General features: G+C 43.8%; 1 protein-coding gene across 1 annotated transcript; it reads left to right on the forward strand.

Moving 5' to 3' along the window:
• The first annotated feature begins 2023 nt into the window (after positions 1 to 2023).
• Positions 2024 to 13182, forward strand: KCNV1 (potassium voltage-gated channel modifier subfamily V member 1). The gene is made up of 3 exons (XM_054642263.2): positions 2024 to 2518; positions 4259 to 4785; positions 12318 to 13182. The coding sequence occupies exons 1-3, from the start codon at positions 2037 to 2039 to the stop codon at positions 12827 to 12829; spliced, it is 1521 nt and encodes a 506-aa protein (XP_054498238.1). The 5' UTR covers positions 2024 to 2036; the 3' UTR covers positions 12830 to 13182.
• The last annotated feature ends 2794 nt before the right edge of the window (positions 13183 to 15976 follow it).

Below are 15976 nucleotides of genomic sequence, written 5' to 3' on the forward strand. Positions count from 1 at the left end.
TTTGATTTTTAAACAATAAAAAGGGAAATGTCTATGAAAGTAAGTATTTTTCTTTATGATACACTTCAAATACAGCATTAGAGAGTTGGAAGGGGTATCACAAGTTCATCTAACCCTTCCAGACTACCTCAGGAAAAGCAGCACCATACATCTGCTATTTCTGACAGATCCTTGTCCAGCCACCTCATTGATGACCTGCAACAGACACAAATCTGCCTTTTCCACTGCTTCATCAAAGCCTTTGTAATGGCTACTCTAAATATCCTTCCTGTTTTTCAACTCCATTACTTCTACACATGTCCAATTTATCCAAGGAGAACAGAGGATATCATCTTTACCTTTGTGAGCAGCCTTTTACATGTCTGAAGACTATCACAATGCTCCATCCCTTCCACCATAGCTATCCCACTCTGTGTTTTCTTCCTGGGCCATGACTTCCAAACCCCACCCTTGCTATTCTCCACCGGATTCTTTCTGATCTGTGTATTTTTTTTGCCAACAGTCACTTAAACAGATTTCTATGCCAGCAAGTGCTGAGTAGAGAGGTTGCTGTGGGTGTTGCAATTCTGCAATATGGTAAATGTTCAGCTCAGCTTCATTTGAAATATGGATTACCAGTACCCAAAAGATGAAACTCTTATGAGATCTCTCTGAAGTAAATGTTAGAAATGTGCATAACTGGACACAGCTGTATGCAACAAGTGATGTGGGATAAAAAGCTGGTGGGACATCACATGATGCCGGTGGCATGACACACAAGGCCACATTTTGCATGCTCCACAGTTTCCCCTCCTGGGAGATGCCACTGCAATATCGGCAGCTTCCCACCCTCGCGAGGAGTCAGAGGCAGCAGAAAGCACGAATTTCCAAAGCAAGTGTTTGTTAGAAATAACTGCTTCACAGGAGAAAAGGAAATATAATGAGGAGGGTGAACAAAATTTTTGCATTGTTGAACTGAGGACCTACAAAGTCAGCACAGGTAATGAAGATACTCCAGAGTATTTTTGAAAACAGGCTAAGTGCAGCTCGGTTAAAACAGGCTCGCTCACGCCCATCGACTTACAGTGACTTCTTTACGCGAGTGACTTCGGACTTGAGCCGAGGGAGCAGTCTGAGCGAGGACACGTTCCCTGCTTAGCGACACGTGTGGGGTTACACACACCGCGGAGGGCCGGCTTCCGAGCCGCCCTGCCAACTGGCTCGGGGAAGTTTGCAAGCGCCGGAGGCAGCCCCGGGTGGGACACACGGCACGGCCACCGCACCTGCGGCTGCCGGGCCCGCGGCTCCGGGGCGGGGCGGGGTCGGCTCGGCCCCGCGGCCCCGCCCGGCCCAGCCCGCGCCCCCCGCTGCCGCCGGCCCCCCGCAGCAGAGGGCCCGCCATGGAGAGGCGCTGGCGCTGCCCGGAGCTGGGGAGCCGGGGGAGCGAGCGGAGGCAGCGGCCGGGGGCGGCACAGCCGGGCGGCGGGCAGGTGAGGCGGGCGGGGGGCGGGGAGCGGCCGGGCGGCCCGGGGGCGGCAGCCCTGCCCAGGCGCTCTGTTGGCGGCGGCTGCCCCGGCGCGGGGCTCGCTCCGCCCGCAGCAGCCCCGGCCGAGGTGCGAGCGCGGGGCGGGAGGGGACGGGCTGGCCAGCGGCCCCTAGGGCGACTGTCGGGGCGCTGCCCGGAGCGGCCGCTGAAGCCGGCGTTCCGTGTTGTGCCGTGCCGGCGGGTTTCCCCTGCCCCGACCCAGCGGCTGGAGATGAGCGCTGAAGCGGAGGGGCCGTCGCGGGCGGATGGTGCCGGCGCGGACAGCACGAGGTGACGCCGCCTCAGGTACCGTGGCTCCTCCGGCAGCCTCGCGAGTGCGGGCGGCGCTGGGCTGTGCAGCACCGCCTGACCTCCGCCCAATTCCAGGCACCGCCCGGAGGCAGCGGGGACGGCGCGGTGTCCCTGGGACGGTAGCCAGAGGCGACATTCCAAGCCTGGCGGGGCAGCCTTCTCTGCAGCCGTGTTGTGATTTTGATCCTGGAGAGTGTGGGCTGCTGCTGGCAGCTACAGGATGAAGTCGCCTCCCTGCTGCATGTCTCTTTCTTCCCAAGCATCCTTGGAGGAACCGGGGAGTAGCACATCTCTGGGTTCGCTGGAGTCCAGTGTTTTCTCTAGTGAGGAAGAGCAGGGGCCCCTGCTCCAGAAGGTCATTCCCTCTCTGGACTGCTTTACTATCAATGTAGGAGGCAGCCGCTTTGTGATGTCCCAGCAAACTTTGTCTTGCTACCCTGACACCCGTCTTGGCAAACTGGCAGTAGTGGTCTCTGCTGCCCGGGATGTGGCTTCTGGCCTCCTTGAGCTTTGTGATGACGCCAACCTTGTGGAAAATGAGTATTTCTTTGACCGGAGCTCACAGGCATTTCACTACATCCTGAATTACTACCAGACAGGGAGGCTGCATGTGATGGAGCAGCTGTGTGCACTCTCTTTTCTGCAAGAGATCCAGTACTGGGGTTTGGATGAGCTCAGCATTGATTCCTGCTGCAGAGACCGGTGAGTTGTGGGAAGATGAGGCTTCCTCATCTTGTGGATTGTGGGCTAGATGAGATCCACATCGACTTGCATTCAGAGACCCTCAGATGAGAGATCCAGCAGTGGGGATCGGTGAGGTAGCAGGAAAAGTTGTGTGAGTTGAGCCCCGAGTGCAGTGGATGGGTGTCAGAAATGGGAGATGTGTTGGGTGAGGTCACAGTTACCACTTGCTGTGGGAAAGGTTGCTGGTGAGGGCAAGATAGTGAGACAGTAACAGGAACAGGGTCTGGGATGTCCTGTAGTGGCTTCAAACTGGCCCTCGAAGCTCAAAATGTTGTAAAGGACAATGCCAGAGATGAAAAGGGTTGTGAAAGGAGAGATGCCCCTTCAATCATTCAGTTTAAGGTTATCACAGAGGGATTAGATGTGGAGTCAGACACAGTGCTGGGAGGGTTTGGATCCTGCCCACCTGCACTGTAATTTTGAAGGATTTCCAAATCCAAGCTGGAGAGGCAGAAGGGGGGCTGGTCACCTGCCAGGCTGAGTGTGGGTGGCATGGCTCCAGGAGGAGCCATGAAAGGAAGCATCGCACGTGGATGTAGCAGCTTACAGGGAGGGGGCAGCAACAGCGGGAACATGGCTCGCTGGAGACAAATTATAACAGGCAGTTTAGGAACGAGGTGGGTTTTGACTGAACCACCCCCAGGATGTTTCTGTTAATTCTATTTGCAGTTAATTTCCCACCATATTCAATGTTACTGGTTTTGGTTTTTTAGTATTGAAGAAATGAATTTTCTAAAGAGTGTAACTGCTATTTAGTTATAGCAGTTATGTCAAAATTATTAGAAAGAAGTAATATCATCCCAAAAAGATATTAAAGGTATCCTACCCTAGTATGGTTTAGTTGTTCAGCTGAGAAGATTGGAGCCTAGTTTTCATACCTTTCTTCCTTTTCTAGTAGGTGTAACTGAATGCTCCTACTACTTTAGTGATACATAGAGCTACAGACCTTTTTGACATATGCAGGGCTAACTGTGTTGAAGAAAAAATTGTACAACACCTTTGTCTAAGGCTTGAACTTTGCAGCAGTCAAAAAGAAAGATATGAAAGAAAAAGATTTTTTTTAGTGTACTGTGAGTGTTTATAATTGAAAAAATTCCACTTTAAATATACTCTTACTCTGACAAGACACTCTATATATTTACAGTCTGTAAGTTTTACTCAGTACAAATGTTTGTGCACTTTGTGTGAGAGCCCATATATCTAAAGAAAGAAAGATACCTTGTCATCTTCGTGTGTATTGATCAGAAGTTCACCCATTAACTGCGTGGCTTTTATTATGCCTTCAGTTTTACTATTGCAAATATGGACTAGTGTAATAAAAATGGCATACAATTAAACAAATTTAGAACTGTTTAAAAACAGAGGATCTGGTTGTGCCAGGATTGCTTCTAAGAACTCATGTCGGTCTTGCTGCAGATTCTACTGTGGTCAACATGATCCATATAAATAAATCACTATCAGTAAAATTATTCTGCATATAGAATGTGTCACTGATGTGAAATGGGGTAATAGAAGTATATGAGTCAGTGGAACCATGCTGCAGGGGCTCAACAATAAAAGCCATTTGCTTGATAATAGGGTTTTCTGAGCTCACATAAGGTAAATTTAATGTGTATTCTTCTGACTTGCATAGTGAATGATAAGACAAGTATCTGCCTATTTGTATTCAAAATCTCTTTGGGGGGTGTTCCTGGGCAGGTACTTCAGGAGGAAGGAGCTGAGTGAAGCCTTAGACATCAAGAAAGATGCAGAAGAACTGGATGCCCAAGATGAAGAAGAGGACTTTTCTGGTAGCCTCTGTCCCAATGTCAGACAGAAACTTTGGGAACTTTTGGAAAAGCCTGGCTCCTCTGCAGCAGCCAGGACGTTTGGCACCTTGTCCATGGTTTTTGTTGTTGTGTCAATTGCCAACATGGCCTTGATTTCAGTAGAGCTCAGCTGGCTGGCCCCAGCCCTGCTGGATGCCCTAGAGTACCTGTGCATTGCGTGGTTCACAGTGGAGTTTGTCCTGAGGTTCCTGTGTGCACGAGATCGGTGCCGCTTCCTAAGGAGTGTGGCAAACATCATAGACCTCCTTGCTATTTTGCCTTTCTACATCACCCTGCTGGTAGAGAGCCTGTGTGGTGGTGAGAGCTCCCAAGAACTGGAGAACGTGGGGCGCATTGTCCAAGTGCTGAGACTTCTCAGAGCCCTGCGGATGTTGAAGCTGGGAAGACATTCAACAGGTATATTTGGCCATGGCTGTGATACTTCTCAATTTCACTGCCTGCAATAGTTGTCCTGGGCACAGTCCTCCATTTTGTGTGTGCATTGCATTACACAATCTCTTAGCAGTAATGGCTTTTGAAGATCTTACTTTTGAATGTTGTAATTGAGTGATAAGGGCCTTCTCCAAAAAATTTTAGCTCTTCCTAAAGCCTTGCATATTGTTTGCTTTGAACATTTACATAAACAGACCTCACTGTTGCATGCTGTAAATCATTCACCAGTCATTCATAGTGTGATAAATTTTAAAACATATATATGTGTTGATTTTATTAGGGAAGAAACAGAGATCATCAGCCCAGACTTTTTGTATGTTCCAAGGTCCACTAATGATAGCTGTCACAATTTTGTTTGTTTAAAATAGTGTGTAAAGAATTACGTCATTATTTTGTCCATGTCGTAGATCCTGAAAACAGCCACAGTGGAGAATGTTTCAGGGAAACCTTTGGAGGTGATGGGCTGAGGGCTCTCTGGCCCCATTGAACCCACTGGTACTCCAGTGGTTTGTGGAGCCCATCAGGGGCTGCTTAGGCAGGGGGACCTGGGTGGAGCGCAGAACAGCAGTGCCAGGTTCAGCCAGAGTTCACCAACTGGTCTGGGGCCCTTGGTGCCCTGGCACTCGTGACAGGTGAATGAACAGCAAGCAGGGGTGGGATGTAAGGTGAAATACCTTTCTGTGAACCATCTTGTTTGCTCTCTCTGGTGAAAGGAAGGCATAAAAGTTAACATTTTCCAGTGGGAATTTATCAGAGGAAGCTGGGAATTATTGGAAAGTGTTGAATTTCCTCTTACATTTCCCCTGATTTTATTACTTCTTTGTGGCATGGGCATGCCTGGCTAGATGAAATAATAAAAACTGTCTTGGCATTTTCAAAATGATTTGATTATGTACCTACCTAAATCAGTGGAAAACATGGTGCTGAATTTTACAGGAGAAATGTTCAGCCAACACTAGCAACTTTGAAAAGCTAAATCCTAATAGTAAATCATTATCTCTGTCCTGCAATATTAGCTGTTCTGAAGATAGTGATGATCATTCTTGAAAAGCACCCAATGTGCCTTTTCAGAATTTCCAGCCATGAAGCAGGAATGGTTTGATGCCTGTCCATATTTTTGAAGAGCCCTCTCTGTGAACTGGACCAAATTCAGTAGGAGTTAAAGTGTGCTGACAGCAGCATAATGTGTCTTATTTTTGTTAACACTTAAAGGTAGTAAACCTGCCTGCCAGTGGCAGGTAGTAGCTTTGATACTACTCATAATCATAAGCATAATCATAGTGGTTTGGGAAGTATCATAATCTTACTCTCTACACTAGATTATGCCTATACTGATGTATAACAGTCCCTTCGAAAGCAGTTGAGAGAAAGTTTATAATGATTCAGTCTGGCAATGTGTTTTGCTTCATTACATGTTTTGCAGGGTTTGGTAGAGGTTTTTTGCAATGCTTTTACCCACTTTTGATGGTAGTTGTAATGTGAATGCAATCCTTTCTCACTGTGTTTTGAAAATAAGAAAAAGATTTTATCTCATCAGGACACTTTTGTGCTGACTAACAAAATGGTCATACAAAAGTATGTTGATTCAAGTTAAGTTTCCAATTTATTGCAATTTACTCTTAGAGAGTGAATGTGTTCATTCTGTTACTCAGTTTTGTGGCTCTATCAGCTTGAAATCAGATGTTTCAGATATTTGTATAACTGCTAACTTCAGGTAGACATACTTTCAAGGATGGTCTAAACACTTAGGTTTATATATTCTTAAATTAATTATTCAGTATTTGCCACAGTTTACATCACAATATTGAGTGATATTGAATTTAATAGTACCATGTCAGGTAAAAGTGAATTAATTACATAAAAATATAGTATTGTGATCTGGAGGTGTGCTGTCTTCTTTTTACTGGAATTAAAATGCCAGTTTCAAGGTACAAGAAGCAACATGTGCCTCAATTTAAACCACTTGGAGCAGTGTTATCATCAGTGTGTTGCTTCTTTGGTAGGTTAGTTGCTGCCTACTTAGTTCCAGAATGCTAAATCCCATCTGTATGATTTAAATGTAGAAACTCACTGTTTTGATCTCCTGTCCAAAGAAGTGTGTTAATGTGCTTCTAAATACATCCTTTACCACAGCTCCTAATACAAGATGAGCCTCATACTTACCATGCATAGAGACCATTCTCCTTGCACATCCCTAGGCAGTAGTGATAAACCTCAGTGTTCAGGGCAGCTCTCGAAGCTCTTCTTGCTCTTTTGCCTTGGATCTGACAGGTGCCTCCCAGTGAAGCTTCACTCCAACTCCTACACTCTAAGACCTGACAGAGCTTCAGGCACTGCTCAGTTGTTTGGGGTGTCAAGATGAATACAAAAGCAGAAGATTTATGTCTGAAGGCAGCAGCTTCTCTTTCACCAAGGAGGGGTGTTCACAGCCACAAGGAAGACATCTCTGTGGTACTTTGTGGAGCCATAGCAAAGCTGGGATCGCAACAGCAGCCTGGCAGGAATGAGTGAGGCAAAAAAACATCAGTTCTTTTCTTCACTTTCAAGAAATAGCAACTTAACCCTTTCTGTGGGACAAGAACAAGAATGAAAATAAGAAATGAAAAAAGTCATCTCTACCCCTTTGGAAGCTGAAGCCAGCTCACTTGAGGGCTGTGATCTTAAAAACACTCAGGCTAGACTGGTGTGAGTGTGCAGCTACTTATGCTAAGTACTGTACTTCATCAAGGAACCACTGGGAAATCAGTTGTACCTCTGTCCATAAAATGTGTAGCTAGAGGGCAAGACTACTCTTCCAATATAGCAAAACATATTTTAGTAACTTCAAGAATACAAGAGAACCGAAGCTGCATTTGTCATGTTCTCAGATGCTCCTCAGCTGTTGCCTTGCCCCAGGACCATGTTTTCAGGGACCTTGCTGGTCTCCTCTGGGAAGCACATATGGAGGGACTGCTTGAGGAGAAGTAGGGTACGAGCATCTTACTTGCAAAGGCAATGAGCATGTCTTTGAGAGGACACCATTGCATATTTAAGGCTGTTGTGCCTCTAGAGTCAGGTAAAGTTGAAACTTCAACACTTTTTGTGTTAAAACTTTACGGTTGTTTAAGTGCTATGTAAACTGAAGCTTCTGATTATCAGCTTGTATTGCCAAGTCACTTTGGACAAAAAAGAAATAGAACTTGACCTGCATGGCAGAAATGCTTCCTCTTCCTCTTAGCAGAGCTGGGGCTGCTTGCCAGCCTCACACCAGCTCTGTTAAAGCACCTTAGCACCTTCCAAGCATGAGTAACCAAGCTGTCACAGTTCCTGGCAAGGAGTTCTCATGAGAAGCTGTAAGACTTGCTGAGGTGTCTGTGCTGGAACAGCCTTATTTTGGCCACGTGCCAGGACTCAGAGACATTTTTAAAAGGTACAAAGTAATGTAGTAGTGTACTTTATACATGTCATTACACTAACTGATTCCCTTTAGAATGAGTTGTGGAGTCCAGTGACTTCTCTGATTCATAGATTTGCCTAGTAATGTTTCCTGACTTCATCTAAAGACATGAAGAATTATATCTTAATTTTAGATGAGTATACTAGAACTAAGAATAATAAAAAGAAAAAAATCAGACCCTGAACAGTTAGAGTAACTAACTATAGGAAAAATTAGAATGTCATCATTGTGATACAAAGATTTAAGAGTTACTCTTCTGCCTTGTTCAGTAGGAAGTTTTACAGGGCAAGGGTTCATAGGGTTCCTTGGAAATGAGAATTTGATCTGAGTTCTTGCAATTATCTCACAGAGCTTTTGCTCTGCTGATATTAGTGTTCCCAAAATATGAAGGCAGTCATATTTACAGAGAAAAGATTGCACTGATCTATCTTATTCCCTTTGTGTTAAAGATTTAATATATATCATTGTAATAAACATTCTACAGATCATAGTTATAGTAATATAAGATCTCAGTATGGGTAAGTTCTTTACTGGAGTTTGTAGCAGATAGCATTGGAAGAAAACTCCAACATTGCCTCCAAACTCTACTGTGTACTTCCAGTGTTTGCCGTACATAAAACTTCTAAAATACAATAAACCTGCGGGGAAAAAGAAAGAGCCAAAAGCAAGAAATGTTAACATTTTGTTGTTTGAGACTGTCAAACAATCAAATTGCCTATAACACTAACGAGCACATGAAGTCTGCAAGCAGAGGCAGAGCCTCAGTAAGCTGTTTTGCAAACACTAGTTTAGTGAGAAATATACCTATGAAGGGTAATTCATAAGCATTATGTTTTTCTCATTTATTAGAGAAAGCATTTTTAAAGAACAGCATTAAAACCTAATCCAAAGTAATTCAAAAGATAATGTCAGTCTCCTATGTGTCTCAGCTGAATTGGTACCCTGTTATCTTCCTTCTTTCTTTATGTGTGCAATATCTATCCATTGCAATATTTTTGGATTTACTTTCCTGCTCGCTTTTGTGGGGCTGTCTAGCCTTGAAGCAGTGGCTCTAACAGGAATATAGGGGGTTATGGAGAGTGGTCCCTGTGCAGCTCATGGGCAAAAGGACTGATGCAGAACATAGTCAATTAACAGGATTCATGCTTGCATTGAGAGGATATGCTTTGCTGCTTGCTTTGCTAGATTGAGTTTGGCACAAGTGCAGCTGTTACTGGAAAACCTTTTCGTTTTGATGTCTACAGTGCAAGGTAGCTTGGGTGGAAGGAAGAAGGGTCAAAGAGAGTCTGTGACAATTATAAAAGGATTGAAAACAGTCCTCAAAGAAAAAGTTATTGAGTGAACTGAACTGGGCTCTAAGTACTCACACAGCAACACAAATTTGGTAACTAAGGGCTCCTAGGTCCAAGAGAAAAATATGGCAGTGGCTGGAAAACAGAGGCTTGGCACATTTAGTCTCAAAATATAAAGCAGGTGTTTTTAGTGTGTTTTTAAGGAGTTTCGAGTGGTGCTAGATCTTCTCTCACAGCCAATTAATAAATCAAGATAGTTTAGTTTATCTAAATTATATGTGTACATAGTTCAGGTGATAAGTAATAAGAATTCCTATGGTCTGTATCAAGAAAATACGAATGATGTCAAGTGTTCAGTCTAACACTGTGATCTATTTCTGTAAATCACTTTTTCGCAGCTTCTGCTTAGAACAGCACCTCTTTTTAGCCTACCAGGGTCATTAGACCAGCAGAGAGATGTGGTGGTCAGAGGCCATTATGAGCATAGTGACCATGAAATAAGAGTGTTTTCAATTCCTGGTGAAGTGAGGAAAGAGGTCAACAAAACCTCTCACATGGATTTCCAGCAGGCAGGACTTGGCCTGTTCAGGACACTGGTTCAGAGAGTCCCTTGGGAAACAGGCCTTAAAACAGAGGGCTCCAGAATGGCTGGACATACTTTTAGAAAGAAGTCTTGAAGGCTCAGGAGCAGGCAGTACCTATGTGCCTTAAGGCAAGCCAAGGAGGAGGAAGAGCAGCCTGGATGAACAGGGAGCTTCTGCCAGAATTCAGAGAAGAGAGTTTATGACTTTTGGAAGAAGGAGAGGAACTTGGGAAGAGTACAGGGATTTCATTAGGTCATGTAGAGAGAAAATCAGAAAAGCAAAAGCTCAGCTAGAACTCAATCTGGCCACCAGTGTGAAAGGTAGTAAAAAGTGGGTTTATAAATACATTACCAACAAAAGGAGGGCCAAGGAAAATCTCTGTCCTTTATTGGTTGTGGAGGGGGGGTAACATTATCACCAAGGCTGAGGAGAAGGCTGGGTACTTAATATCTTCCTTGCCTCATTGTTTAACAGAGAGAGTGGATATCCTCATGGCAGCCACCCCCCTGAGGTGGAAGACTGGGATGGGAAGCAGAACAGACCCCTGCAATCCAAGAGGATGTAGTTTGTCACCTGCTGTGCCACTTAGACACTCACAGGTCTCTGGGGCCACGTGGGATTCATCCTAGGGTGATGAGGGAGCTGGCAGGAAAGCTTGTCACCATGCTGGCCATCATTTATGCCTTCATTAACCAGGGAGGTCCTAGGTAGCTGGAAGCTAGCAAATGTAATGCCCACCAACAAGAAGGGTCAGAAGGAGAATCCAGGGAACTACAGCCCTCATCTTGGTGCTGGGGAAGATTATGGAGCAGATTATCTTGAGTGTGATCACATGGCATGTACAGGACAACCAGAAGATCAGGCCCAGCTCTGAGCTTAGGAAAGGACAATTCAGCCAAGGCTTGATCATCCTGATCTTTTATGACTACATCGCCTGCCTAGTGGATGAAGGAAAGGTTATGAATGTTGTCTACCTGGATAGCAATAAAATCTTTGACACTGTCTCCCACAGCATTCTACTGGAGAAACTGGAGGCCCTGAACTGGAGGCCCTGAACAGATGCACTCTTTTCTGGGGTAAAAACTGGCTGGAGGACTTGCCCCAGGGAGTGTTAGTGTAAGGTGCCACATCCAGTTGGGGGCCAGTGACTAGTGGAGTCCCCAAGGCTCAGTACTGAGACCAGTCCTGTGTAATATCTTTATTGATGATCTGAATGAGGGAATCAGGTCAGTTTGTAGACAACACTAAGTTGGGTGGAGGAGTTGATCTGCTGGAGGATATAGGAGGGTTCTGCAAAAGGATTTGGACAGGCTGGATAGATGGGCTGAGACCAACAGTATGATGTTCATTAAAGCCGAGCGCTGGGTTCTGCACTTGCATCACAACAACCCCTGTTGCAGTGCAACAGGCTGAGGGAAGAATGGCTGAAAAGGATCTGGGCATGATCAGCCAGCTGTGCCCAAGGGACTGCAAAGGCCCAGGTAATCATGGCCTGGGTACTGTGGCCAAATGGACTAGGGAACTATTTATCACCCAGTACTCAGCACTGGGAAGCCTCAAATCCTGTATCCAGTTCTGGACCCCTCACTACAAGAAAGACATGGAGGTGCTGGAGCATGTCCAGAGAAGGGCAATGAAACTGGTGAGGATCGAGAGAGTAAATCATATGAGGAGTGGCTGAAGGAACTGGGGTTATTCAGCCTGGAGAAAAGGAGGCTCAGGGGGAACCTTTTTGCTCTCTACCTCCTACCTGAAAGGAGGGTGTAGCCAGGTGGGATCAGCCTCTCCTCCCAGGCATCAAGCAACAAGAAAAGAGAAAACAGCCTCAGGCTGTACTGGGGAGGTTCAGGTTGGACATCAAGAAGAATTTCTTCATGGAAAGGGTGGTTAAGCTTTGAAATGGGCTGCCCAGGGAGGTGATAGAGTCACAGTCCTGGAAGTGTTGAAACAACTGGATGTGTCACTTAGTGCTATGGTTTACTTGACAAGCTGGTGTTGAGTTAAAGGTTGGATTCGATGTCCTTGGAGGTCTTCTCTAATCTTACTGAATCTGTGATTGTCAAGACATGTTCACCCGCATTCAAAGAAAATATAAAGCAGTCAGCCTTTAAGTAAGAAATTTTTTGCAAAGATATAATGACAGCTACATGAATCAACCTACTGACAGCGTTTCTTATCTTTCAGGCTTGCGGTCCCTTGGGATGACTATTGCTCAGTGCTATGAGGAGGTTGGCCTTCTGCTTCTTTTCCTCTCTGTAGGAATCTCTATATTTTCCACTGTGGAGTACTTTGTTGAACAAGGTGTGCCAGGCACAACTTTCACAAGTGTACCTGGTGCTTGGTGGTGGGCAACAACTTCCATGACAACAGTTGGTTATGGTGACATTAGACCAGACACTACCATTGGTAAGGTAGTAGCCTTTATGTGTATACTATCGGGAATACTGGTTTTGGCTTTGCCAATAGCTATAATAAATGACCGTTTTTCTGCTTGTTATTTTACTCTGAAGATAAAAGAAGCTGCTCTTCGGCAGCGTGAAGCTTTAAAGAAACTCATGAAGAACTCCTCCAGCGATTCAAATATCAATGTTAACTTGCGAGACATATACGCACGCAGTGTCATGGACATGTTGCGGTTAAAAAGCAGAGAGAGAGCAAGTACAAGGAGCAGTGGCGCAGATGAATTTTGGTTTTGACTTTGGATGTGATGATTTTTGGTTTTGGCTTTGAAGTTATTTAACTTTGTGTAGCACATAGACTACTTCAGAAATTTAGTATTAAGTATCTCTTTTTTTATTATTTGCCACACAGTGTATTTGCTTTTCCAGGTGGAGTTTTACTTACTTGGACAGACTGAAATATCTGTTGTATACAAAAGGCAGAATTCATAACATGGAATCTCTCAAGGAACTCTAAAACCTGCTTTCAGGACTGGATCGTGCTAGGTGAGATAGGAAATAATGGATCCATGAAAGTAAAACAATGATGCAAGCATTTGTCTAATGTAAATCCCTACTAATGTATCATAATAAAGTCTTGGTGAAAATTGCTACAGTGTTTTGAATTTTAAACATCTAGTTTTTGTATTTGCACTTGAAGAACAAAATTCAAAGTCATTAAGGAAAACTGAAAAGGGAAGTCTAAGAAAGTGAAATATTGATTAAATTTAGGATGACATACCTATAACTAGCTTAATCTTGATCCCCTTTCTTATCTCCATCTTCTACCCTATTTGTATGAAAAAAAGGCATTCTGGGGTAGCATGAGGGTTGGGGGAGGGAGGAGGGGGTGGGTTTGGAATTTGCAGAGAAGCAAAGGGCTACCAGATACATAATGGATATTAGGAGATAGGTGGAAGTATCAAGGAGATGCGAGATCTATAGCAAAGTATGAAACAGTCATTAAATAAGTGCCATAATAGAGAACAACATCTGTAGTTGCTTCAGAAGTTGCAGGAGCTAGTACAGCCTTTGCAATACAGAAATAATTTACAAACGTAGTTTAAACTATGTCTTCTCTATGTGTTTTGATTCCTGTAACTTATTTTTGTAGTTAAGCGGTTTTTGTGCTCAAGTCACCACTGGATAACAGGAAAAGCAGAAATTGTAAAAGATAACAAGCTAGTGATTTCTCTGTCTCCCATTAAAATTGTAGGTATTCCAAATGAACCAGACTTTTTAAAAGTTAGTTATCTTCACTGATACATTATTAGAAAAATCCTTCATTAAAATATTTTGTTTCAAAGGAAAAATGAGAACTTTTTGGACTGAATGCTTAATTTATGTAGTCATCGAGGTAAAAACCTAAAATAATCAAAGGTATTTTTGGTCTAATTTCCCACCACCCACCTCTCCAGTGGCCCAATACTATTCTTAGCAAATAAAGCTTTTCTTTAATATAATTTCACTAATCTAGACTTTGACAGTCCCATAGAATGCATATAACTCAGCTAGTAGGTAAAATTTAAAAATTCACAAACCTCTCACATTTCACATTTCTTTTGGGCAATATAAATACTAAAAAGATACATCTATTAACTGTGTGTTATTAAGTTTTATCTATTTATGTACATCAAAGGCTTAAACTGCATTTGAGCATATATGAATGGGTGAAATAACCCAATTTTAATAAACATTGAATAATACTTGTTTTGAAAAAAGAGTGTGTTTTTCTGTTATTCCCTGTAAATAATGGTGTAAACATAATACAGCAACCAAGATTTTCAAGGCACCTTGATGCAAACTTGTAGGAGGGGGCAGTCTGTAGGAGTGACGAGGGCTTGCACAGTCGGGATGGACGGAGACAAGAGATCTCTGAAGCCAGGTCGTGGAACTTGGGGTTTATTGCAAAGGGCCTGGGTGCAGGGCCCTGCTTGGAACTGCCAGCTGCAGCTCGGGGCAGGCCCGAGAGAAGAGGGGGGTAGAGAGGATGAGAGGGAAAGAGCATAAAGGCATAAGAGAGTAAAAGGGGTAAGAGAGTAAAAGGGAGAGAGTGAAGTTCCCGTTTCAATACAATAAATCATCTTCTGTGTTGAATATTCTGATTCTCACTAACTAATTTAGTACAATATACAAATCTTATAGCATTTCTATACAGCCTATAAGAATCACTGCATTACTATACTGTGCTACATTTTAAACTCTAAAAACTAGTCTTCAGACCCCTTCTGCCAAGCTGGCAGGGTCTGCTCAGACTCTTGGACCTGCCTGCAAGCAGAGGGTTTTGTTTCATCAAAAGGGGATTACTTTCAGCTGGCCACACTCTTGTTTTCCCGTTGTTCAGTAACTAAGGGATCTCAAAGCTTGCTTTCATTTCAATCTCACTTATAGTTTCTATATTCTCAAAATCTTTTGTGAGACAATCATATTTATAAGGCTTTCCTGTTTCATCTTCCCTAACACAAACTGAGCAGGATTTTCCATGATACTTCTGATTTGTCATCTGGCATCAGTGAGCATTTTGATTTGGGACCAATGCAGCACAAAAAACTGTCACCAGGGTCAGAAGATAAACACTGGATACCACCAGAGATTGCCTTGGTGTGAAAATTTGTAGGTTATGCTGTGGTAAACAGAGAGCAACTGTATTATCACAGTATTCTCCTCTCCCCAGATACTCTATGAATCCACCACAAAACTCCCAGCGATGTCCAGGAGACAAAATTAATTCTGCAGGGGAAGGTCTGGTGCAGCCCACTCTAGGTTATTATTTCATAGCTCTTTGGAGCAGGAAGTCTCTCAGGCTGCTCAAATTGTACAGTCTGTTTCTCATTCAAAAGTCATTCTAATTATAGAGAATTAGGAAGAAGCTTTCATTGTGGGAAGGCTGTTTTGTAATGTCTTTTGTGCTGTCTTGTACAGCATCTGATCTGTATTTGAGAAAGGAAATGCAGTCAGATAGCTGATTGATTCTCTTTAGGGAAAGGCGGCTTTATCGTATCCTGTGCTTTTTATGACGCACTCGAAAGAATGAGAGAAATATTCTGGGATGTGTTTGTTGATTCACTCCTTTGACCATCTCTGGAGATGATTTCCTAGAAATGCCCATGGGAGAAACATGCTCAGGCTTTTTCAAGCAGTTGCTTTGTGCTCTGTTTTCAGACCTCTTGATTTTAAAATCAGTCTCCCAAGCAGTGATTGTCAATCATGTTGTTTACACAGAATAGTCATCTTTCACGTTATGGGCTGAGACTAGCAAACCTTTTTACAGAGGAAGGCCAGTTCTGCTTTCAGCTCTTACAGACAGAAGGACCAGAGCATTCATACTGAGAAACACACAGTACAGGACATCACAACTCTAAAAAAATGAAGGTACACCATGTATGTGCTACCATAGATTTAGGA

This window comes from Agelaius phoeniceus, chromosome 1 (genome assembly GCF_051311805.1).
Source record: "Agelaius phoeniceus isolate bAgePho1 chromosome 1, bAgePho1.hap1, whole genome shotgun sequence".
Lineage (NCBI taxonomy): Eukaryota > Metazoa > Chordata > Aves > Passeriformes > Icteridae > Agelaius > Agelaius phoeniceus.